Source organism: Bos taurus, chromosome 5 (assembly GCF_002263795.3).
Source record: "Bos taurus isolate L1 Dominette 01449 registration number 42190680 breed Hereford chromosome 5, ARS-UCD2.0, whole genome shotgun sequence".
Classification (NCBI taxonomy): Eukaryota; Metazoa; Chordata; class Mammalia; order Artiodactyla; family Bovidae; genus Bos; species Bos taurus.
In genome coordinates, this window is record NC_037332.1 from 104,628,678 (window position 1) to 104,651,396 (window position 22,719).

General features: G+C 47.1%; 1 protein-coding gene across 1 annotated transcript in view; it reads left to right on the forward strand.

Annotated features, from left to right (window-relative positions):
* Window positions 1-22,719, forward strand: part of ANO2 (anoctamin 2) — a 341,658-nt gene that overhangs the window by 274,071 nt on the left and 44,868 nt on the right. The window contains exons 17-19 of the mRNA XM_024992694.2: window positions 7,513-7,624; window positions 10,730-10,787; window positions 10,941-11,041. Coding sequence (XP_024848462.1) covers window positions 7,513-7,624; window positions 10,730-10,787; window positions 10,941-11,041 — 271 coding nt within the window. The remainder of the gene's footprint in view (window positions 1-7,512; window positions 7,625-10,729; window positions 10,788-10,940; window positions 11,042-22,719) is intronic.

The window sequence follows — 22,719 nt, forward strand, 5'->3', positions numbered from 1 at the left end:
TTAGGATTTCAACTTGTGAATTTAGGGGAATGCAGACATTCAGACCATGGCAGCTTCCTCCATGGGTCAGGGCATGGGGTGCACTGTGCCCTTGATGGCAAGCTTCTGAGTCTGCCTGTTGTGGAGCAGGATGCCCAGGGTCTTGTCGTGACCCACATGGGCCTGGATCTGGCTCGGCCTGGAAGGGGCCCCTGCTCATCCTCTAGTTGCGGGGATGACCTCTAGCTCGAGGCTGAGTGAGGCAGGCAGGGTTGACACCAAGCTTCATGGCTGAATGATCCAGCTGCCATCAGCTTGTCTTCATTAACATGGTTCCCTAAGTCCAGCTCCTCCAGCTCCTTCTCCTCTTTCTCCTCCTCCTCCCCCACCCCTCCTCCTGTTCTCCCTTCCAAAACTCTGCCTAGTTCTGGATTGTGTATGGGGCTACAGATTCCTCCTTACACTTCACCAAGCCTCTCCTAGTTACAGGGTTGGGCTCACTGTGAGTCCCTGACACACAATTATTGTGTCAGATCAAAGCCTCCGGTTCTTCGGAAGAGGCTGCGTTTGTGACTTGTTTAAATAGCACTAGTACCCTGCTCCTGAGCATCGCTATCCTGGGGGCAGGGACACGCCGGAAGGAGGGAGAGGAGAAGAAAGGACTTGATTTTCTGACACCCGTTGTGTTCCTGGCGGGCATTGTACATACAGCGTTTCATCCAATTTTCACAATAGCCCCTGGTCGTTTCTTTCATTTTATTTATGAGGAGTCTGAAGAGGTTTAGAAACTCCACCAAGGCCCATGGTTAGTAGTGGCATGTGTGTATAGACACACACACACACACACACACACACACACACCCTGTTCCAAGCTCTGCTTTAAGCACACTATGTATGTTAGTATATTGAATCCTCAGAACAGCCCTGAAGGTGCGGTGGTCTCGACCCTCCCACAGGCCCAGGGGCCTCTGACTGAGCGGTGAAGCTTCTGTGTCCTTGCTGAGACCATAGCAGTCCACTGTCCAGTAATACGTAGCTGTCCTTTTGCCTTGGGGAATTCTAAAAGTGCAGGGAAAGGAGAATAAAACACACCAGAGGTTCCAGAAGATTTTAAAATCGACGCACCCACCCTTGAGAATGGCTGGTTGCGAGGCACGGTTCAGGGGGCAAGAGGGGGGTGGTCTCTGGGGATTAGGGAGGAGACAGTGGGAGCAAGCCCCTCGCTCCATGCAGGCCCGCAGGCAGGAGCAGACCTCTGCAGGTTCACCAACTTTGGGGTCCCACTTGCTTTTTAAATGAAAAATTTTTTTTTCTTTGAAGAATTGAAGTACCACCAGGAAGTCCTGAGTCTAGAATTGTGCATCGGCTCTAAGCCATCCTCTGCACAGGCTGTATCTGACCGCTAAGGAGAGGCGATGGGGAGGAAAGGAAGAGGCGGGGGGAACCTCAGTACCAGAGGCCGCCTGGACCGCACAGATTCTTTAAAGAGGAATGTTTTGGGTTTACAGGAATGGATCTAATTTCCCATCAGATGTGGACAACGTGTGTTTTCAGAGCGCAGGGTGGAGGGCTGCTGTATGGGTTCCAGGCACCAGTGCAAGGGGACCCAGCTTCCCCGCAGCTGGAGTCTGCACAGGAGTGGGCTTTCGGAGCAAGGACATGTGTGGGTGCGTGTGGCTGTGTATATATGCATGTGGGTACGTGGGAATACATGTGGATGCGTGTGGATGCACATGGGTGGCAGGTGGATGTGTGTGGATACATGTGGTTACATGTAGATGTGGTGGTGTGTCTGGATATGTATGGATGCATGTGGATATGTGTAGATGTATGTGGGGGTGTGTATGCATGTGGATGCGTGTGGACACGTGGATACATGTGGATATGTGAGGATGTGGGTGGGTACATGTGGATACATGTGGAGGCATGTGCATGTGTGTGGATGCGTGTGGCCGCATGTGGGCTGGGCCGGGCCCTAGGCCTTCCTGGCGGGGAGACTACAGTGCTGGTAATTTGAAATCTGGCCCGAGAGTCAGGTCTGCTGGGTTGTCTTCCTGCTCTGCCACCATCTCCTGACTCCCTGGGTGGCCTCCGGCCTGTCGCGTGTGGGGGGCCAGGGGAAGGGTGTGGCCAGAGTTGATTCTGCCATTGTCTGAGGCCCCCTCTGTGAGGCGAGCAGGAACTGTACATTTTGTCTGGGAAGCCAAAAGATGGTGGGGGGCTGCTGCTCATAATGCAAATGACGTGAGCATGCCTGTAGCCCAGTTTGTAGAACAATTCATTCCAGTTACATGGAACTATTATTAGTAACACTGCTACTTATAATAGTTTTTTTTTAAATAACTGGCAAGAATTCCTTCCAAACTTGAGCTGTAGCTACGAACATTGTCTCTCATTTTTTCAGTTAATCCCTGAGCACTTATCTCTCCTTTTAGCAAGAGGCTCATACGTTCCTCTCCCTTTTTTTGAGTTTTCTAAGAACCCACGCCTTAATCCATGAGAAGAAAGAGAGTGATCATGCTCTGTTGGCCAGGTTTTCCCTCCAGGCCCCTTCTCCCCACCTCTCTGCTGAGGTCTGTGACCCGAGGCCCAGCAGATTGTATCATGGGCACCCCAAGCCTGACAGTGGGCTGGGTTCAGCCGATGGGAAGCAGTGGAAGGAGCTTAGCGGGTAGAGGAGATGGAATTGGGGCCATTTCTCCCTGATTCACCCCACCTCTAGCAAAACTGTGCCTTCATTAACATCCCTTCCTCTGAACCTTCTGGGGTGAATTCTGTTTCCCACTGGGATGCTGATCATTTATACCAGGTCAGGCCAACATCCATGCTTAAACAGGGACATTCCCTGGAGTGTGACCAGCCCTTCGCTCCCATGTCTCCTTGCTACAGCACGTTGCTGCTGGATGCTGGCCTGTCCCATCAGACAGGGAAGGCGGGACCACTGCTGAGCTGGTCCGTTCTCACTGCCGGTCCCGGACTGGCCACTGGGCCCTTCAAGGAAGCTCGGTCCTCCCCATCGAGGGTCTACGGCTGTGAGGGTGCCCTGCTTTCAGACATATAACACCTGTATCCCCACCCCCATGCTGTCATCCGTCACACAGACCCGGACTCCCTGCTCCCTGGATCCCACCCTAGCTGTGTACAGCCTGTCCTCATAAACTTTCAAAACACAGTAGGTTGGATGATCCCTCATCCCAGCTCTCTTTGAGGGAGGTGACCCTCGGTGACTATAAGATAGGGGTACTCATCACCCTAAGTGATGCCACCCCAGCCTTCTAAGAAAGAGGGCTCATCAGAGATGTTGAGGTAACTTGGTGGAGCCTGTGTCACCAAAGAAGAGAAACACGTGTACACGTGGAAGGTCCAATAGAATGCCTGACAGCAGGTGCTTGTGGCTTCAGACTGCACCTGTGTAGCACAGGGAGTTCAGCCCGGTGCTCTGTGTTGATCTAGAGGGATGGGATGGGGGACAGTGGGAGGAGGCTCCAGAGGGAGGGGATATATATATATATGCTGTGTGTGCTCAGTCGTGTTCGACTCTTTGCGACCCTATGGACTGTAGGCTCCATGGGATTCTCCAGGCAAGAATATTGGAGTGGGTTGCCATTTCCTCCTCCAAGGGATCTTCCTGACCCAGGGTTTGAACCCATATATGTATATGTATACATATATCTGATTTTCTTCCTTGTGCAGAAGAAACTAACACAACATTGTAAAGCAGTGATTCTCCAACAGAAAAAGAGAGAAGACATGTCCTAGGGAGCTGACACTTGGGCTGGACTTCTAGTGCACAGTAGGTCTCCAGTCCCTTTGTTTGGGGGGTCTCTGTCGTCTTCCTGACTCTAAGCGTGGGGCCCCGTGTGCAGGAATCTCTCCAGGGCTCCAGGAGTGTCTCAGGAACACCCATCCATAGTCTTGCCCTCGAGCAGTGCACTGGCTGCCTGGTTACCCAGCTCGCTGGCTTCTGCCAGGGTGATTCCCTCCCTGTGGCATAAACAAGGCAGCAACATCACACAGGAGGCTGGGGCCGCCCCCTTTCCCACCCCCACACCCCACACATAAACATGAACCCGTGCACACACACAAATGGAGGGAAGGCCAGATGGCTGGGCTGTCAGGAGACACTGCTATTTGCAAAGCTGGATCTGCCCTGGGGGAGAAGTGGGAAGCGTGTGGCACCTTTGCTTTCTGACTCAGCCTCCGTTCCACCCCAGAGTGGTGTGAGGGCTGGAAGTGGCTGAAATTCACACCTGGAAGTCGCCTCAGTTTGTCTGGTTGCTGCCATGGATCTATATCTGCTGGATCGCTGGGGACACCCCATTCGGATGAGTTGCTCTTCCAAACTTCGGATTCCACAGCCGACACCCCCTTGCTCGTCATGCTGTTTCCATATGACGAGGATGGCGCTCCAGGGACTTTGAATTCTGAGCTGGCCCCCTGGGACTCCCTTGGGCTTTCATACTAATTATTTTCCAAGGCAGTTTACAGCTGGGTCATTTATACTCATATTTTTTCATGACACAATGCACCAGAGGTTTAACACTTAAAAGAAAGGGAGAAGGGTAAGGGTGCTGCACAGGAATTCTATCTCATTCATGGTCCCTCCTGGTCCTAAAGTCTGCCCTTTGTCCAAAATCCACTCCAGCTGCTGAGATTCAGATGGCCTCCAGTCAACCTGGGGTGGCTTCCTGGGGGAGGTGAGGTTTCAGGAGCCTGTGAAGGTGGAGAGGGGTTGAGTTCTGCCTTCTCACACTCTCTCCATGTTGACTCCTCCTCTCCATCTGTCTTGTTGTTTAGTTGCTCAGTCATATCCGAACCTTTGTGACCCCATGGCCTATAGCCTGCCAGGCTCCTCTGTCCATGGGATTCTACAGGCAGGAATACTGGAGTGGGTTGCCATTCCCTCCTCCAGGGGATCTGCCCGACCCAGGAATGGAGCCCGCATCTCCTGCTTGGCAGATGGGTTCTTTACCATGGAGCCACCTGGGAAGCAGTTGATGTCTAAAGGCACTTTATTTGAAGTTTTATGAAACACAAGGCTGGGCTGTTTTCTCATGGACTCAGATGTGGACCACTCCAGATTCTGTATCAGGATGGTGCCCAGTGTTCTAAAGTGCCCTAGTTGTCCTGTAGACATCATTCCACCCTGAGGGGACCCTGCAAAACCTGTTGCATCTTGCTGCCCCAGGCAGGTGAGGCTCCTCATGTTGGCTGTTGAAAGAGACCCGTTCTAAGATAGGCATGACGTTGTAAATCAACTCACTGTACTTCAATTTTAAAAGCGAGACCCAAAGTTGGCGCTCCAGGGCCCCAACTTCCTCCCTCCCCTGGGGACGTGTTCCCTCGAGGGCCTCCTTTCCCCAGAAGCCTCAGCAGAGCACCCAGCAGGCCTCATAGCTTCTCTGCCGTGGGCCCCCAGCTGATTTAGTGGGCTATCAAGTAGATTTGGATTGTTTATTGGACTTGCCCATTTTTTATGATGGCTCATGGCCCTAAAAGCATAGGCACGGGCTGTTTATAGAAATAATCCTAATGAATAATAACCAGGCCCATGATTTATTAGGATGGAAGAAGGGAGCCACTCATTTTTAGTTGGAGCAAAATGCTCTGAAGGGAGCAGATTCTCCTTCCAGAGAGCTTGGAGGAAATTCCTGTGTGAATTGGGAGATCTGAGTACCAAGAGTTCAAAGGCGATTATAAAAGAAAATCAAAGACACGTGCCTCTCTGGACCTCGTTCCTAATCCCCTTCTAGCCACATTTACAAGGTGACTTTTCCAGATTTTCAGATCCTCAGACCTGATTAAGTAATATCACCTGATTACTTTTCAGGTGACATTGGTTTTCATTTTCTTACCCCCAAAATACTTAAAAGTGAGAGACAAGATGTGGTTAAGTTATTACTGAATTGATTGCTTCAGGCTCATGGGGCAAAGGTTCAAATTCCTGTTGAAAATGCCCCCTCCCTCCCTTCCTCCTTCCTTCCCTCCTTCCTTATTTCCTTGCTTCCTTTTGTTGACTGAAAAAAAATGTAAAATTTGAGAATTATGTTTTATTTGGTGGACTTTCTGAGGACTTAAGCCCGAGAGGCAGCCTCTCAGATGGCTCTGAGAGATTGCTCTGAAGAGGTGAGGGAGGAGCCAGGATAAATAGGAAATTCTGCAACAAAAACCAAGTAGTAGAACAGCAAAAGATGACTGTTAGTTAAAGAAACTGAGAAGGCAATGGCACCGCACTCCCGTACTCTTGCCTGGAAACTCCCATGGATGGAGGAGCCTGGTAAGCTGCAGTCCATGGGGTCGCTAAGAGTCGGACACGACTGAGCGACTTCACTTTCACTTTTCACTTTCATGCATTGGAGAAGGAAATGGCAACCCACTCTAGTGTTCTTGCCTGGAGAATCCCAGGGACAGAGGAGCCTGGTAGGAGGCTGTCTACGGGGTCGCACAGAGTCGGACACGACTGAAGCGACTTAGCAGCAGCAGCAGCAGCAGCAGTTAAAGAAAAACAGATACCTCGAGTTAATGAAGCTAGTGCTTTTCTACGTATGTCTGGGCTCATTGAAATCATCCCTTTGACATGCACCTCAGCTACTTGGGGCCAGGACCCTGTGTTCTTCATCCTGAGTCCTCTCAGGGTGCACAGTCCGGGGTGGCTCTAGTCATCACTGACGCACATGATGTAGGGTTAGTGCTTTCTTTGTCCTTGAGGAGCGTGGCCCAGTAACCTCTTCTTTTTGCGAAGCTCTTTGTCAGTCTGTGTAGACCCCTCTGAGCTCTCTGATCAGCTGTCCATGGAGCTCCATGGGTCTCGAGTCTTCTGAAGGCACCAATGAGGTTTCTGCTCAGTGTTTCTCAGGGTCTCCTGGGAACATTGGTTGACTCCCTGCTTGGACCTGATAGAACCCATGAATGCCATGACCCCCAAGCCTGAGACCTTAGACTCAAGTTGTGTTTGTTTTATTTGCTTATCTGATGAGCTTCCATCATTTGAATGAATGGACTCAAGATGTCTCAGCCTGTGCCAAGGACATACAGGGAGGGCTTTCCTGCTAAAGACAAAAGAAGAGAGAAAGAGGAGCAATGCCCTGGTGCCCAAGCCAAGCCTTCAGTGCTTCTTGACTTCTGTTCACTGGTTAACAAACCATTTTGTCAGGGATGTTTGTTCTAGTAAAATCTTCTGAAAGTGACGATTGTGCCGGTAAAAGCTGAATTCCTCTTGATGAAGCAGGGGTGGTGGGCGGATATTCTTCTTGCTTAGACTCTCTTTGAGGAGCACTGTGCGATATTGTCACTTTCATGGATCAGAGGAGGGAAGTGAAAAGAGACACGTATTGATCCTATATACTCTTGACCTTCTGTACCTGGTAAACCACTTGGGACCTCACAGAGGAAGTCAGTTCTAATGTCACAGAGCAATGGATCTCTGGGTTTCTACTCCGGAGGAGTAAACAGACAGATAATGGCCCGTGTCACAGGGTCACCACTCTAAGGAGGTGAGAAATCTGTCTGATCAGCTTTGATCTTCCCTTTCAGAGGTTCCAAAAACAGAGCAGACATTTGAAGAGCGCCTGATCCTCAAGGCTTTCTTACTGAAGTTTGTCAATGCCTACTCACCCATCTTCTATGTGGCTTTTTTCAAGGGAAGGTGAGTACCTTGGTGTCATATGCAGAAGGGCAATTGGTCACCAAGACAGTCCTCCACTAGGGCCAGCCTGTCCCCGTTGTCAGTTACATCTTCAGCTCTGTGTCCCACTCGCATTGCCACCTGACTACACTAATCATGTTGGATTAGCATCTTCAGACTCTGATAACATGGGGAAATCTGCAGTTATTTGGCTCTGGCCCTGAAGGGTTAATCCTAGAGGAATGTGTGTCTCTCAAGTTGAGGACATGGCAGGAGAAAATTTCATGTCCAGCCAGTGATTCTTGGGTCTTGCAATGCAGGTCTGATGCTATCTACCCAGGCCAATGTGGACTTCATAGATTAGGATACAGTCTCCCACAAGACTGCCCTCACTTCAGACACTACTGCAAGCTCTGGGACTCTCAGGTCACTGATGGTTCTGCCCAACTGGCTACAACCACTGACCCCTAGGGTTTGATAATTCACTGGAACAGCTAAATAGAGCTTGGGATGTGCTGTCCCTAAAGTTACAGTGTTATTACAGCAAAGGGTTACAAGTCTGAACTGGCAAATGGGAGACACATAAGGCAAGGCCTAGGAGCATCCTGGAAAGAAGCTTACATGTCCTCAGGATGTCCGCTTCCTGGCACATCGACGTGCACCACCACCCGCTCATCCAGGCTTCAGTGTCCGGAGTTTTTATTGGGATCCCATTATCCAGGCATCATTGAATGAATCATGGCTCATGTAATTGAACTTAGTCTTCAGTCCCTCTCTCTCACCTGAGGTCAGGCTGCCTTTACTTGGCTCAAAGCCCCAACTCATTAATCATGTGGTTGGTCTTTCTGGCATTGGCCTCCATGATCCTGAATGAATGGATGAAGAATTGTGGTACATATATACAGTGGAATAATAGTCGTAAAAAGGAACAAAATTAGATCAGTTGTAGTGATGTGGATGAGCCTAGAGTCTGTCATACAGAGTGAAGTTAAGTCAGAAATAGAAAAACAAATATCATATATTCATGCATATGTATGGAATCTAGAAACATGGTACAGATCTTATTTGCAGGTCAGGAATAGAGATGCAGATATAGACAAAGGACTTGACACGATGGGGAAGAAGAGGGTGGGGCATGAATTGAGAGAGTAGCTTTGACATATATACAATATCATGTGTAAATATATTTTAATAGTTAGTGGGAAGATGCTGTGTAATACAGGGAGCTTAGCTCAGTGCTCTGTGATGAGGGGTGGGATGGGGGGTTGGGGCTGGGAGGAAGGCTCAAAAGGGAGGGGATATATGTATACATACAGCTGGTTCATGCTGTTGTACAGCAGAAACTAACACAACATTATAAAGCAGTTATACTCCAATTTTAAAAATCTTAAAAAGAAAAAGAATTACCTCATTAGCATAAACTTAGGTCTATTCCCAGGGGCCCACCAAGAATAATAAAGACACTCCTATCAGGAAATTCCAAGAATTTAGAGAGTCTTCCCAGGGACCAAGGACAACGACCAGTCATATTCTTTATTATATAATAATCCTGGGCATAAATCACTTCTGATAAGTATCATTTGTGGTCAGATCAGCTAGGAACCTCCAAGATTTCCCCTTAGGCATCAGCTAAGTCAGGAAGCTTCCTTAGAACTGAGAGCTCATCAAGCAGGCAGTGATAGCAAGACTGTCATCATGCACACTTTATAATTTCCTATAAATGTGTTTGTGACCCAAACCACTACTCCTTCTCAGGACCTCTGCACTTGAGGCTCATGAAATTATAGTAGCAGAGAGGTTCTCCATGTTAATGATTATATACTTCTTTGGTGATTTATGTCTAGATTTAATATAAATAGAAACATGCATACATATGATATTCCAGGAAAAAAAATCGTAGGGCTCTGACCCTTAGATAAACTTGTAGTGTACTGAGAGAGAGAGTCTTGGCAACAGCACACTGCAGTCTGCAGTAAGTGCTGTAAGAAGAGGTGGAAAGAAAGTGTTAGGGGAACACTTAATTATGAACAGAGACAGAAAGACTGCACCAAGAGGGGAAGTCAAGCTGAGCCTCCAATAGATGAGCAAGATTTCGGGAGATGGGTGAGCGGATAACATTTCAAGAAAGTAGGATTCTTCTATTGGCCTGTCTGGTTCCATGGTTGGCTGGTACCTCTCCACCTCCCTGCTCAATCTTCTTATTCCCTAATATTAAACCCTTAGATCTTAGAAGAGGAATGAGACAGGCTTCTTCCATTCCTTTTAGTATTTTCAGTAAGAAGTCTGAATTTTTCGTTTCTGGTCCCAAGAATCTCCACTTGCAGTTTTAGTCCATCTTGGCCTTTATTTCCTGGGAAATCAGAAGCCCTTGTGGAGGAATTGCAGTCAGAACTCAATTCTTTTTTTAAAAAATACATTTTATTTTGTATTGGAGTATAGCTGATTAATGAGCAATGTTGTGACAGTTTCAGGCGAACAGCGAAGGGACTCAGCCATATGTATGCATGTATCCATTCTCCCCCAAACTCCCCTCCCCTCCAGACTGCCACATAGCATTGAGCAGAGTTCCCTGTGCTATACAGTATGTTCCTGTTGATTATCCATTTAAACTATAGCAGTCTGTACATGTCCATCCCAATGGATAGTTATAGAAATCAGTTGACGGAGGAAGTTGCAGGACAGTACACTTAAAGACAAAGAGGGCATGGCAGCCCACTTGGCTGGGAAATCCCAGGAACAGAGGAACCTGGTGGACCGTGGTCCACAGGGTCACAGAGAGCTGGACACGACTGAAGCAACTTAGCACACATGTACCTGCTAAGACAAGCTGAACTTTGTTGTGTTTAGGCTCTGAAATGATCTCACACACACACACACACACACACGGCTGCCTCAACTCCACACCACACCTGGCCTCAACTCCTCTGCCCTGGGATGTGACCAAGTCAAAGGTGGGTGATTGTTAGCTGATAACCGGTGTGAACTCCTTCCCAGAGGAGTAGCATTGCCCTGGCCAGTTCTTTCTAGGAGGACATTGGGCAGTGACTGGTCCACTGGGGAGACACACCCTCGGGCAGCCCGGACTTCCTTTCTTTCCCTAACTCTTCCCACACTTCTCCCTTCCAGGTTTGTCGGTAGACCCGGAAGCTACGTTTATGTGTTTGATGGTTACCGCATGGAAGAGGCAAGTATAGCTGCTGGTTTTTCCTGCCTGGCTGGTGGCTCATAGGTGTCCCTCCTGCCCCGGCCCCACCCATGCTTATATCTGCACTGCAGCTTGGCTTAGCTCATGACCTTGCCTGACTGATGTCCCTTCTGGCATCTTCTCATCCTGCAGTGCGCCCCCGGGGGCTGCCTCATGGAGCTGTGCATCCAACTCAGCATCATCATGTTGGGGAAGCAGTTGATCCAGAACAACATCTTTGAGATCGGAGTCCCGTGAGTAAAGAGCTCTGCTCACCCCTCTCCTGGCTGCTAGGGCTGAGCCTGGCAGAGTCAGACTTCCAGAAAGATCTCAGGGCCTCTGCTCTTCTAAGATAGGGTGGCTGTTCACTCCTCTGTCCGTGCATGCTCGGTCACTCTGTTGTGTCCAACTTCTTTACAACCCCATAGACTGTAGTCCCGCCAGTCTCCTCTGTCCATGGGATTTCCCAGGCAAGAATACTGGAGTTGGTTGCCATTTTTCACTCCAGGTCACTTCATGACCCAAGGTTAGAACCCATGTCTCTTGCGTCTCCTGCATTGGTGGGTGGATTCTTTACCACTGAGTCACCTAGGAAGCACTCCTCTGTCCGATCTCCAATAGCTTCCCCATGACATAGTACCCCTCCTGCATTTTTTGTTTGCCAATCTGATTTGGGATGTTAGAGCCTCAGCAGGATTAAGCACTTGCTTCCCTGATGACTCAGTGGTAAAGAATCTGCCTGCAATGCAGGAGACGTGGATTCAATCCCTGGGTTGGGAAGATCCCCTGGAGAAGGAAACCCATTCCTGTATTCTTGCCTGGAGAATCCCATGGACAGAGGAGCCTAACTGGCTACGGTCCATGGGATTGTAAAGAGTCGAACGTGACTGAGCAACTAAACAACAACAATTAGTACTCATAACAGTAAAGGACAGAGCTGAGAGTCAGATATCTCTGACTTCAAAGTGCATCATGCTTTCAATGCTGTGTCCTCCCAGTGAGCAAGTAAAAGAGCCTTTCAGTATGGTAGATGGTACTTCCCTGGTGGTCCAGTGATTAAGACTCCATGCTTCCACTGCAGGAGGCTCAGGTTCAATCCCTGGTTGGGGAACTGAGTTCCCCCAAATTAAAAAGAACTATAGTAGATGGGTGAATATGAAAGATTGAACCCCAATGTAATCATTTAGAAAAATCTCTAAGGAACTGTAGCACACATGGTCTTCAGAGGGGAAGGATGCATAGCTGGTGAAACACAGGCTGGATTTTCCTGTGGATTCTCTCCCTTCCCCTCCCACATGGTTTTATACAGATGTCATACAAGTCCTTCTTTCGTTAGGTTTTGCATTGAGATAGTCATGAAAATAAACACAGACACACAGCCACTGGACCCAAAAGTGGATGCAACAGGTGAAGATCTACCTTCAGGCAGAGAAAATGTGGCTCTCTCTGCCTTTTGTTTTTATGGCTTTTTATTTTATTTTTATTTTATTTTTTTGGTGTAAACAAATCTGTTTCAGGGGATATTTTCAGCTAGCCTGGCATCAGAGAGCCAGGGAATGACAGAGAAAATTGGGGTAACTCTTATAGGCTGAACCAATCCTGTTTAGAAGGACTGGACAGACAGTTTGTACCAGACTTGGAGTTCTTTGCAAACCTGCAAGGTTCCATCCATTCTGGGATGCGTTTGCCAGACAGTCCTCTTAAGGTTAAGTGAAGATGCTGCCACTTGCTCTGTCTCCCTCTCGGAGATTTACTCTGCGTATTATTTGAATGGTTCTAAGAAGTCCTGCAGTAAAGAAACTGGTTTAATCCCTTTCTTTCCAGCTATATTTGTGCATGTCATTGAGCTGGGGTCTCAGTGGCAGACCTTGGAGTCCACTCTGACTAGTGTAAGCAGCAAAGGAATTTGAGAACAATATGAACAGAATAAGATTTGAGGGATAGAGAGCCAGGCTCTGTGCTACAGGATCAGGAGCAACACTGTCCACACTGCAGGAGGGCTTGCAGGGAATGCTACTGCCTCCATCTCTTAGCTCAGATGGCTCAGAGTGAAAAATGAGAATTGGATATCACAGAGCTAAACCCACAAAAACTGCAGTCTGAGCCTTCCCAGCTGTCTTCATCAGCTTGAGTTGCTGTAACAAAATCACACTGACTGGGTGGCTTAGTGCAGACATTTATTTCTCAGAGCCCTGGAGGCCATGAAGTTCAAGATTAAGGTGCTGCAAGTTTGGTTCTGATGAGGACTGCCATCCCATGTAAGCTCATGTGACCCATTCTCTGTATATATATGGAGAGAAAGAGAGCTCTGGCACCTTCTTCTTATAATATAAGGGCACTAATCCCAAAACGGGACCCCACCCTCATGGCCTAATCTAAACCGAGTAAGTGCAAGTGTTAGTTGCTGTTAGTTAGTCCTATTTGTCTCTTTGTGATCCCATGGACTGCAGTCCACCAGGCTCCTCTGTCCATGGGATTCTCCAGACAAGAATACTGGAGTAACCATTCCATTCTCCAGGGGATCTTCCCGACCCAGGGATCGAACCCAGGTCTCCTGCATTGCAGATAGACGCTTTAACCTCTGAGCCACCAGGGAAGCTCCATCTAAACGGAATGAACTCTCAGAGGCCCCACCTCCTAATACCATCACATTGCCAGTTAGGACTTCATGATATGGATTTTGGAGGGGACACAGTCAATCTGTAACACAAGCCTCTCGGTTTAACCTATACACAAAATGTTTGAGACTTCCCTGGTGGTCCAGTGGCTAGGACTCCATGCTCCCAATGCAGGGGGTCTGGGTTTGATCCCTGGTCAGGGAACTAGATCCTGCCTGCTGCAACTAAAGCCCAGCACAGCCAAATAAATGTTTTAAAAAGAAGATCTACGGTCTTAAAAAAAAAAAGATTTGTATGCAATATATATGCAATGGTCCTTGCCTTCTCAGAGATGAGTGTTTTTAGTTTGGGAGGCAGAATAGACTGTGTGTGACTGCATGTTCTCTGTGTGGTTTGACTCTGTCAGAATTCAGACAAGTGAAGGCCAGGCATTTCAGAGCCGTCAAGGAAGGCTTCATAAGCAGGCAACTGTGTCTGTGTCTTGAAAGAAGGCTGTCACTGTCACATGTAACCAGTTGGTCTGCCATTTAAAGAAACAGTTTCCCCTGGGTGTGGATATCTTCTCTAAACAAACAACATACAGATTTATCAGAACACTTCCTAACTCGCGTGTGGCTTAAAGGAGAAGTTGTGGTGGTCCCATGATGGGACCTGGGGCATGCCAGGGTCATGGCAGGAGCCCAGAACCTCTCTCAGTCTGCTTAAGGGTTGCTGAGCCCTAGGTTCCTTGAGCTGATTGGGACAATTAGCAAATATATATGTTCCAACTCCTTTCTCCATGAAAAGCAACCCTGGTCACTGCTCCTATAGGAGCAGCGACTGCCTGAAAGGTTCCCAGAGGAAGCTATTCTTTGGTCTTTCTCAGAAACACAGAGAGCTAAAATTATAATGGAGAAAACCAAAGTTATCTGGAAAGAAAACCCTTTTTAATGGGAATCCTGCATATTCGCTCAGAACACTGTGCCGTCCCAGTGCTCAGAATGGGTCTCACCATCACCCACCATCAGTCCGGCTGTTTTTCTGTCCCCACACTGGGACAGCCTCAGGGAGCACTTGGGCAGGTGATCTTTCTTGGAGGAGATGGAGGAGAACGTTGACCGGCATCTCTGTCTGCTTCAGCCAGCCTCCGGTCCTCAGTCAGGAAATCATCAGTCTTGAGAAGCTCAGCCCTCTGAAATGATGCCTGGGTCTCAGCTTTCTGACTGCCAGTCATTCCGTGATAGTCATCAAGTAACGCCGGTGGGACACGTGGTGCCTGTGCTCTAGGAGCTTAGCATCTCAGAGAGAACACATTTGTTATGGACCAACATCCAGGACACAGGCAGACTGGAAAAAGATGTGCCCCTTTGAAGCTGTGAGACCAGCCCGTCCACCACGGCTACCCTCCAAACATCTGGGGGAAACACCTGTCTTTCCAGTACGTGGGATGGCATTAGATACAGCTTGCGGGTGTGAGATGCCCGTTTTTTCTTTCCCGGGCATCTGTTCTACCACTTAGCCCATCCACGCTGCGTCCGGAAGTCCTTTTAGAGTGTAAGAGACGAAAGAAATCAGCCATGTGTTGGATGTTCCCCAACCATCAATTCCATCAACTCCATGACAGATGAAACCTACACACGGCTGTTTTCCTCGCAGACTAAATTTTCTTCCTTATGCTTGATGTGTGTTTAATATGCCACCCTTTAATTGGTGGTATTTGCGTAGTAATTCATAGAGCTGTGAGCTAGTCACTTCCTATGTCTCACTGTCCTCATCTCTTGATGAAAAGGATTTAACAATTCATAATGTAATATATATTTAGTATGTAATAATGTAATAATCTCTAAGGTATTGTCATTTCAGCTCTAGCATTCTATGAACCTCTCCTCTAGTCAATGAAACTGGTCACTGCTGATTCCAAGACAAGTCACTTCTATTTCAGAAGGACTTTTTTCCTCATTTTGGTTCTTAGTCTGTTGCTGTTCAGTCCCTAAGTTGTGTCTGACTGTTTGTGACCCCATGGACTGCAGCACGCCAGGCTCCTCATCCTTCACTATCTCCCAGAGTTGCTCAGATTCATGTCTATTGAGTCGGTGATGCTATCTAATCATCTCTAGTATGTTAATGGACACATATAGCCTAATCACTTTTCACTTTTATGCGTTGGAGAAGGAAATGGCAACCCACTCCAATGTTCTTGCCTGGAGAATCCCAGGGGTGGAGGAGCCTGGAAGACTGCCGTCTATGGGGTCACACAGAGTCGGACACGACTGAGGTGACTTAGCAGCAGCAGCAGCAGCAGCATAGCCTAATCAGGTAGCTGAATTCAGGGATGTAGAGCAAAATTTCTTCCACCAAGCCTTACAGTCTATTATCTTCAAAGTGAAAGTAAAAGTAGCTCAGTTGCGTCCGACTCTGCAACCCCAAGGACTGTAGTCCATGGTATTCTCCAGGCCAGAATACTGGAGTGGGTAGCCTTTCCCTTCTCCAGGGGATCTTCCCAACCCAGGGATCAAATGCAGGTCCCCTGCATCATAGGCGGATTCTTTACCAGCTGAGCCACAAGGGAAGCAAAGTTCTCAGTAATTCTACAGATTGTGATTTGAATTTGTTCACCTGCAATCACCGTGATTTTGGTTAATAGGTCTTCCACGCTCCACCCAGAGCCCACTCTCAGTGGATTAGACTCATCCAACCCAAAGTTCATGCACCTGGCAGTATCCTTATATATGACAAAGTTGAGAAACATAAGGTAAAGCAAGAAAAAAATGGGGGTCTGTAATAGGCAAAAGAGAAATGACAGCTGAGCCTGATGGTGAGGAAGGAATATTATAAATTATAAAAACTGGATCTAATGGCTTTTAATTCTTTGATGGAGGCAGTGCATCTCTGTAGGATAGAGATTTTTGTCAACAGATCTGGTTTTAAATCTAGGCATTACAAAATACTCACTGTAAAACCTTGGGGAAGTTATTCTAGAAAGATACATGGTTATGTAAAAATACATCTTGCTTATACACTCGGCTTTCTAGAAAAGAGAAAACATGGGCAACTGAGAAAGGAAGAGCCATTCTTGGGCGTTACAGGCAGCCAAGGTGTTCCCGAGTGTCATTGGCTTTTGTGTTTACAAGTCATGCTGTCTGAGTGTTTCAAGTCCAGGGAAGAGACCTTGTCAGGACTCAGGATGACTTTTTTCTCTTCTGTTCTGGGACCAAAGACTTGTGGCTCATGGTGGCTCTTTAGGTACCTTCAGATACCTGCATCCAATTTTTGTTTTTCCTTCACGGAGATTAATATTAATCTTAGAGGCCAGACTTGATTTTTAAAAAACAAAAGCAAGTCTGAGGAGTTAAGTAGGTGATCATACTGAATAAGAATATTTGGTAAAAAATATGATTATACATGTAAGATTGATCATCTTTTACATTCATTGTCTACTTCTGAAAGCAATTTTCTAGATTTGTCCAAAGAAAATTTTAAAATGTTAAAGACTATTGAACTGACCTTTGTTAGTAAGCCAGGTACTTGGCTCTAACTTATCTATCTCTCTGAGAATGCAGTGTTCTCCTTAGATTCCCTGTGTGTGCATGCGTGCATGCTTGTGTATTGTAAAAAGCACTACCACTACAATTCTGGTGGCTTCTCAGGTCGACCAGCCCAGCAGGCTTCTTTATTAGATTGTTTCCCAATCTTTAGTCACTGTCAGCAACTTCTAAATTGTTTTCCATTATTTACCTAGACACAAAGAGTGGAACATGACTGAGTGACTTTCACTCACATTTACCTAAACAGCTATTTGCATATTAATTTTCTCTAAACCAATTCACTTTTTAAGTCCATCTCATTTCTGAAAATGGAAAACTAACCCTATCAGTCACCCTGAATAGCAAATAGCAGTAGAAAGAAATACAATAAAAACGATCCATTATTAATCATTGATCTTAGTGTAAGATCTGCATTCTCTTTATTGAAAAGGAAGTCATGCAAGTGCCATGGAGCTATTAACGGCATACCAGGGGTGGACTGGGGTTTTCTCCAGGCATGCAATCAGAGGGATGGGTTGAGAGCAGTAAAGGGAATAATTCTCCCAGGTCCTCTAAGGAGATGTAAGACCAAGTCTAGTGAAAGTGAAAGTGAAGTCGCTCAGTCGTGTCCGACTTTTCGTGACCCCATGGACTGTAGCCTACCAGGCTCTTCAGTCCATGGAATTTTCCAGGCAAGAGTACTGGAGTGGGTTGCCATTTCCTTTTCCAGGGGATCTTCCCAACCCAGGGATCAAACCCGGGTCTCCTGCATTGCAGTCAGACGCTTTACCATCTGAGCCACCAGTGAAGCCCAAGACCAAGTCTAGAGACCTTCCAAAAACATGCCATGAACTGCAAGTGGAGCTTGTCCTTTGCTTGGGAGACATTGGCTTAGAGTAATGTTCTCGCCTCTTCACCCCATGGATCTCCCCAAGGCTGGCACAGATACCAGGTGTGTCCATGAATACTGTACACCTGCCCTTTGGGATCTCAGATAAGCATCTTTAGCTTCCAGATTTCTCCCTTGTTACCCCTAAATTTTCTAGGGGCCCCAGTCAGGGCCCCCATGGAAGGCCAGCTCTGTCTAGGCACCATCCAAACAGAAGCATGTCCCTGGAGGTGTAAAAATGAAGTGCTTTCAGTGAAGGCAGCCAAACTGGGGGCAACTCTGTAACCAGTGAGGACATGATGAGGAATGAAACCGAAGCTGTGTGGTCTGGCCAGTCAGCCCCAGGCTGCCTGGGCCTGACGTTGTGACGTGCTTTCCAGAGGGGAGGCAGGTGGTTTTCAACACAACGGGACTCAGAATAATGCTCATTGGCAGCTCCTTCTGGCATGACTTCAGATATGGCTGGCGGCAGGGCAGGATCCAATCCTGTGCTACTTATTTTCTGAGTCCCTTGATGGGGGCTGTCCTCATCTCCCTCACCACACTCACACACCCCCACACACACCCACACATACCACCCACCTGTGTTTGTGCAAAATGGACTTTAGATCCCGAAACACACCACAGTACATCCCAGCTTCACTATAATTTTATCTTGAACTCATCTCCAGTATCCCATGAAGCAAATAGAAAATGGCTTTTATCATTCATGGAGATGAATGTGTGTGTGTGTGTGTGTGTGTGTGTGTGTGTGTGTGTATGAAAGAGAGGGAGAGAGAAAAAAGGGGTAAACGCTGTTTTTCTCAGGTGTCAGATTCTTTCCCAAGTAACGTCTGGGATGGACAGAGCAGATGGATTAATAGGTCCACTGTCAAAATGTCTCCTGGTCCCTATTCTTTCTAGAAGCACCAGATCACATCCCCAAACAGCTGCAACATACCCCTGGACACAGCCAGGAAGATTTTGTAAACTTTCTTCTTTTTTTGATAAATGTGATGTCTTATATTTCAGGACATAAAACAGTCTCTCTTTAAAGCGATCACAGGAGAGGGAGGTGTGTGTTCCCCTCAGTACAGTGGAATCTGGCCGTGAATCAGAGGTTTAAGGAACAAATTTGAATCCTGTCCCATGTCAAGAAGAGGAATACACAACTCAGAGGTTGATGTGTTTCTCTTCTTGTGCCCCATCCCAGGCTCAGTTCTGCCTTCTTTCACGAGGCTTGAGGTCTGTGGAGCCAGGGGCATTGGAAGCCTGCCCGGGGCCCGGATTCCTCCCATTGGGGGCGAGGGAAGAAGGCAAAGTGTGACCGAAGGTCACCGTGGTCTCAGGGTGAGCCTGTAGGGCACACACAGGAGGAAGGCTCAGGGTTCTGGACACAGTTTCTGAAACTTGTCATTAACAAGGGACAGAGAAAGAGCAGATGAAAAGGAGACAAGGGTAACATCAAAGGAGTTATTTTAACAAGGGAGTGCATCGTACGGTCGGAATCACCATCTGAGGCTTTCCACACAGCCCATCTGTGTATGATACAATGTGCAGGATTCCTGGTAAATCCTGCACTGGAGGGACTTCCTTTATTCATATTTTTAATGGGGACTGGGATCTCCTGGAGGGAGGCTCCTGGGAAGGAGAGGGTTCGTAAGAACTTTATGGGCTTTGGGACCTGCCCACAGCGCAGCGCACGGCTGACCACCCTGTCTTTCTTCCATCTGCCCTCCACTTTGGCCGTGGGGTCTCATGGTTGAGCATCTGTTCCCGTGACTCCTCTTTCCTTCTGTTTTTTCTCCTTGGAAGGTTCCTTCCCCTCCACTCCACCCACAGACATGTTTATTGTGAGGGTTTCTATTGTTCTGTCTGTGATGGTTCTTGGGTCTCTAGCTCTAACTTCTATCTGTTTGCAGAGCTCCAGGCCACATATTGGATAAGGACATGGCAACCCACTCCAGTATTTTTGCCTGGGAAATCCCATGGACAGAGGAGCCTGGCGGGCTATTGCCCATGGGGCTGCAAAGAGTTAGACACGACTGAGCAACTAAACAAGAACAAGACCACATATAGCAAGGCTTACCAGGCATCCCTACTTCACTGTCTCATGAGACCCTCCGTCTCAACACGTCCTCCCCCTCTTCTCTTGTGTCCCCCAGCTTAGCCAGCTCTGCAACAAGCCACACACCTGGTTGAGGACTCCGGAGGTCACCCTTGGTCCCTCTTTCCTTCCCAACTGCAGTTCCCCACTTGCTTAACCCCACCTCTGAAGCATGTTGCCATCTCTCTGCTTCCCTTTGTGTCCATGGCAACCGTCCTAGCCTCTGTGACCCTGATCTGTCACTGGCACCCCAGCATCCAGGTGGCTTAAAAGGCCATCTTCATGAGCTTGGGCTACTTCTCAAGACATCTTCCATCACTTTCTGTCTCTTACTCTACATTCAAAACATCTTGAATTCCTTTTAGTCCTGCAATGAGCCATGCTCACACTGTCTGTGGCTGTTGCACAGATAATTCTCTGTGTCTAGAACACACACCTTTCCCCATCACAGCACTCTCTCTCTCCTGCTGCTTTGCTCATCTTTTGTCATTTGATTCGTTTATATATTTCTTCCCCAGGAAAAACTTGCAGATTGGGTTGACCATCGTCTCCTAAATCTTACCCTTTCTAATACTCATTACACAGGACGAGTGATGTTTGTTTAAGTGTCCACTGTCCCAGCTGAATTACCTCATTAAACACATCAAATGCCTTTCAGTTCAGTTCAGTTCAGTTGCTCAGTCGTGTCTGATTCTTTGCGACCTCATGAACTGCAGCACGCCAGGCCTCCCTGTCCGTCACCAACTCTTGGAGTCCACCCAAACCCATGTCCATTGTGTCGGTGATGCCATCCAACTGTCTCATCCTCTGTCATCCCCTTCTCCTCCTGCCCTCAATCTTTCCCAGCATCAGGGTCTTTTCAAATGAGTCAGCTCTCCGCATCAGGTGGCCAAAGTATTGGAGTTTCAGATTCAGCATCAGTCCTTCCAATGAACACCCTGGACTGACCTCCTTTAGGAAGGACTGGTTGGATCTCCTTGCAGTCCAAGGGACTCTCAAGAGTCTTCTCAACACCACAGTTCAAAAGCATCAATTCTTTGGTGCTCAGCCTTCTTCATAGTCCAACTCTCACATCCATACATGACCACTGGAAAAACCATAGCCTTGACTAGATGGACCTTTGTTGGCAAAATAATGTCTCTGCTTTTTAATATGCTATCTAGGTTGGTCATAACTTTCCTTCCAAGGAGCGAGCATCTTTTAATTTCATGGCTGAAATCACCATATGCAGTGATTTTGGAGCCCAGAAAAATAAAGTCAGCCACTGTTTCCACTGTTTCCCCATCTATTTGCCATAAAGTGATGGGACTGGATGCCATGGTCTTAGTTTTTTGAATGTTGAGCTTTAAGCCAACTTTTTCACTCTCCTCTTTCACTTTCATCAAGAGGTTCTTTAGTTCTTCACTTTCTGCCATAAGGGTGGTGTCTTAAAGAAAATATTTATTTATTTGACTGATCAAGTCTTAGTTGCAGCATGTGGGATCTTTCATTGCAGCTCACGGACTCTCTAATTGTGGTGTGTGGGGTCAGCAGTTGCAGCAAGAGAACTTAGCTGTCCTGCAGCATGTAAGGTCTTAGATCCCTGGATAGGGATCAAACCCACATCCCCTGCATTGCACTGGACCACCTCAGGGAACTCCCCATCAAATATCTTTCATTTCTTATGTAGTTTTGGTTTTGTTCTATCATTTTTTAAACCAAAATATAAGTGATTTACAATATTATGTTAGATTCAGGTATACAGCAAAGTGATTCAGCTGTGTGTAGTAGTATAGTAGCAGTTCAGAACTGAATAGGGATCTATGCATGTGTTTAATTTCCCATGATTAATTCTAACCATTCATTATTCTTTACTAAAGTTTGGGTAGAGTCTCTGGTTACTGGTACTTGGAGGGAAAGTCTCAGTTTGAGTTCTGGTCCTGGACCTTCCCTTCCTCCTTCCCTCTCTCCCTCTCTTCTTTTCTTTCCTTTTTTCATCTCTCTCTTCTTTATGTTTTTTTTTTTTTTCCTTCATCCTTTCCCTCTGTCCTGAATCACAGTCAGGGTCTCAGCTAGTTCCTAAATTCATGCTGTTTGACTTCAGGATCTTTAGGCTTCCTTTTGGCTTCTCTTAATTTTTTGTGGTCACAGAATTGTTGCTTGCTATCTTATTATGAAATATTTTATCTAATTATTGCATCTATGGATCTCAACCATTCTTTACATCCTCCTGTGATGAAGAGGAGGAGGAGGACAGTGATAGATATATTTATGGAGCTCTTGGCATATAACAAGCCTTAAATTAAGCGTATTACATAGATTTTCTACTTTGACCCAATGGGCTAGTTAATATTTATTTCTCATCTTAAAGGTAAGAAAACTAAAGCTTATGGAGTCTTACTTCATACCAACCCCAAGAGGCTGGGACATTATTATCTTGTTATTATTTTAGACCAAAAACATCCTGAATGAAGTTGACTTATCTACTTGGGCTGCTACTGGGTGGCTTAAACAGCAGGAGTGTGTTTTCTCACACTTCTGGGGGCTTGATAGTTCAAGATAAAGACTGGCCATGTTTGGTTTCTAGTGAGGGCTTCTTCCTGGCTTTCAGATCACTGTGTCCTCACTGTAACCTCATATAGTGGAGAGAGATTAAAATTTTAGTTGTATTTATTTATTTGGCTGTGCTGGGTCTTTTCTTAGTTGCAGCACATGGGATCTTTAGATGCAGCATACGAGCTCTTAGTTGGGGTTGTGAGATTTGTTCCCTGACCAGGGATTGAACCTGCATTGGGAGCACTGAGTCTTAGCCACTGGACCACCAGGGAAGTCCCTCTCTTCCTTTTCTTGCAAGGCA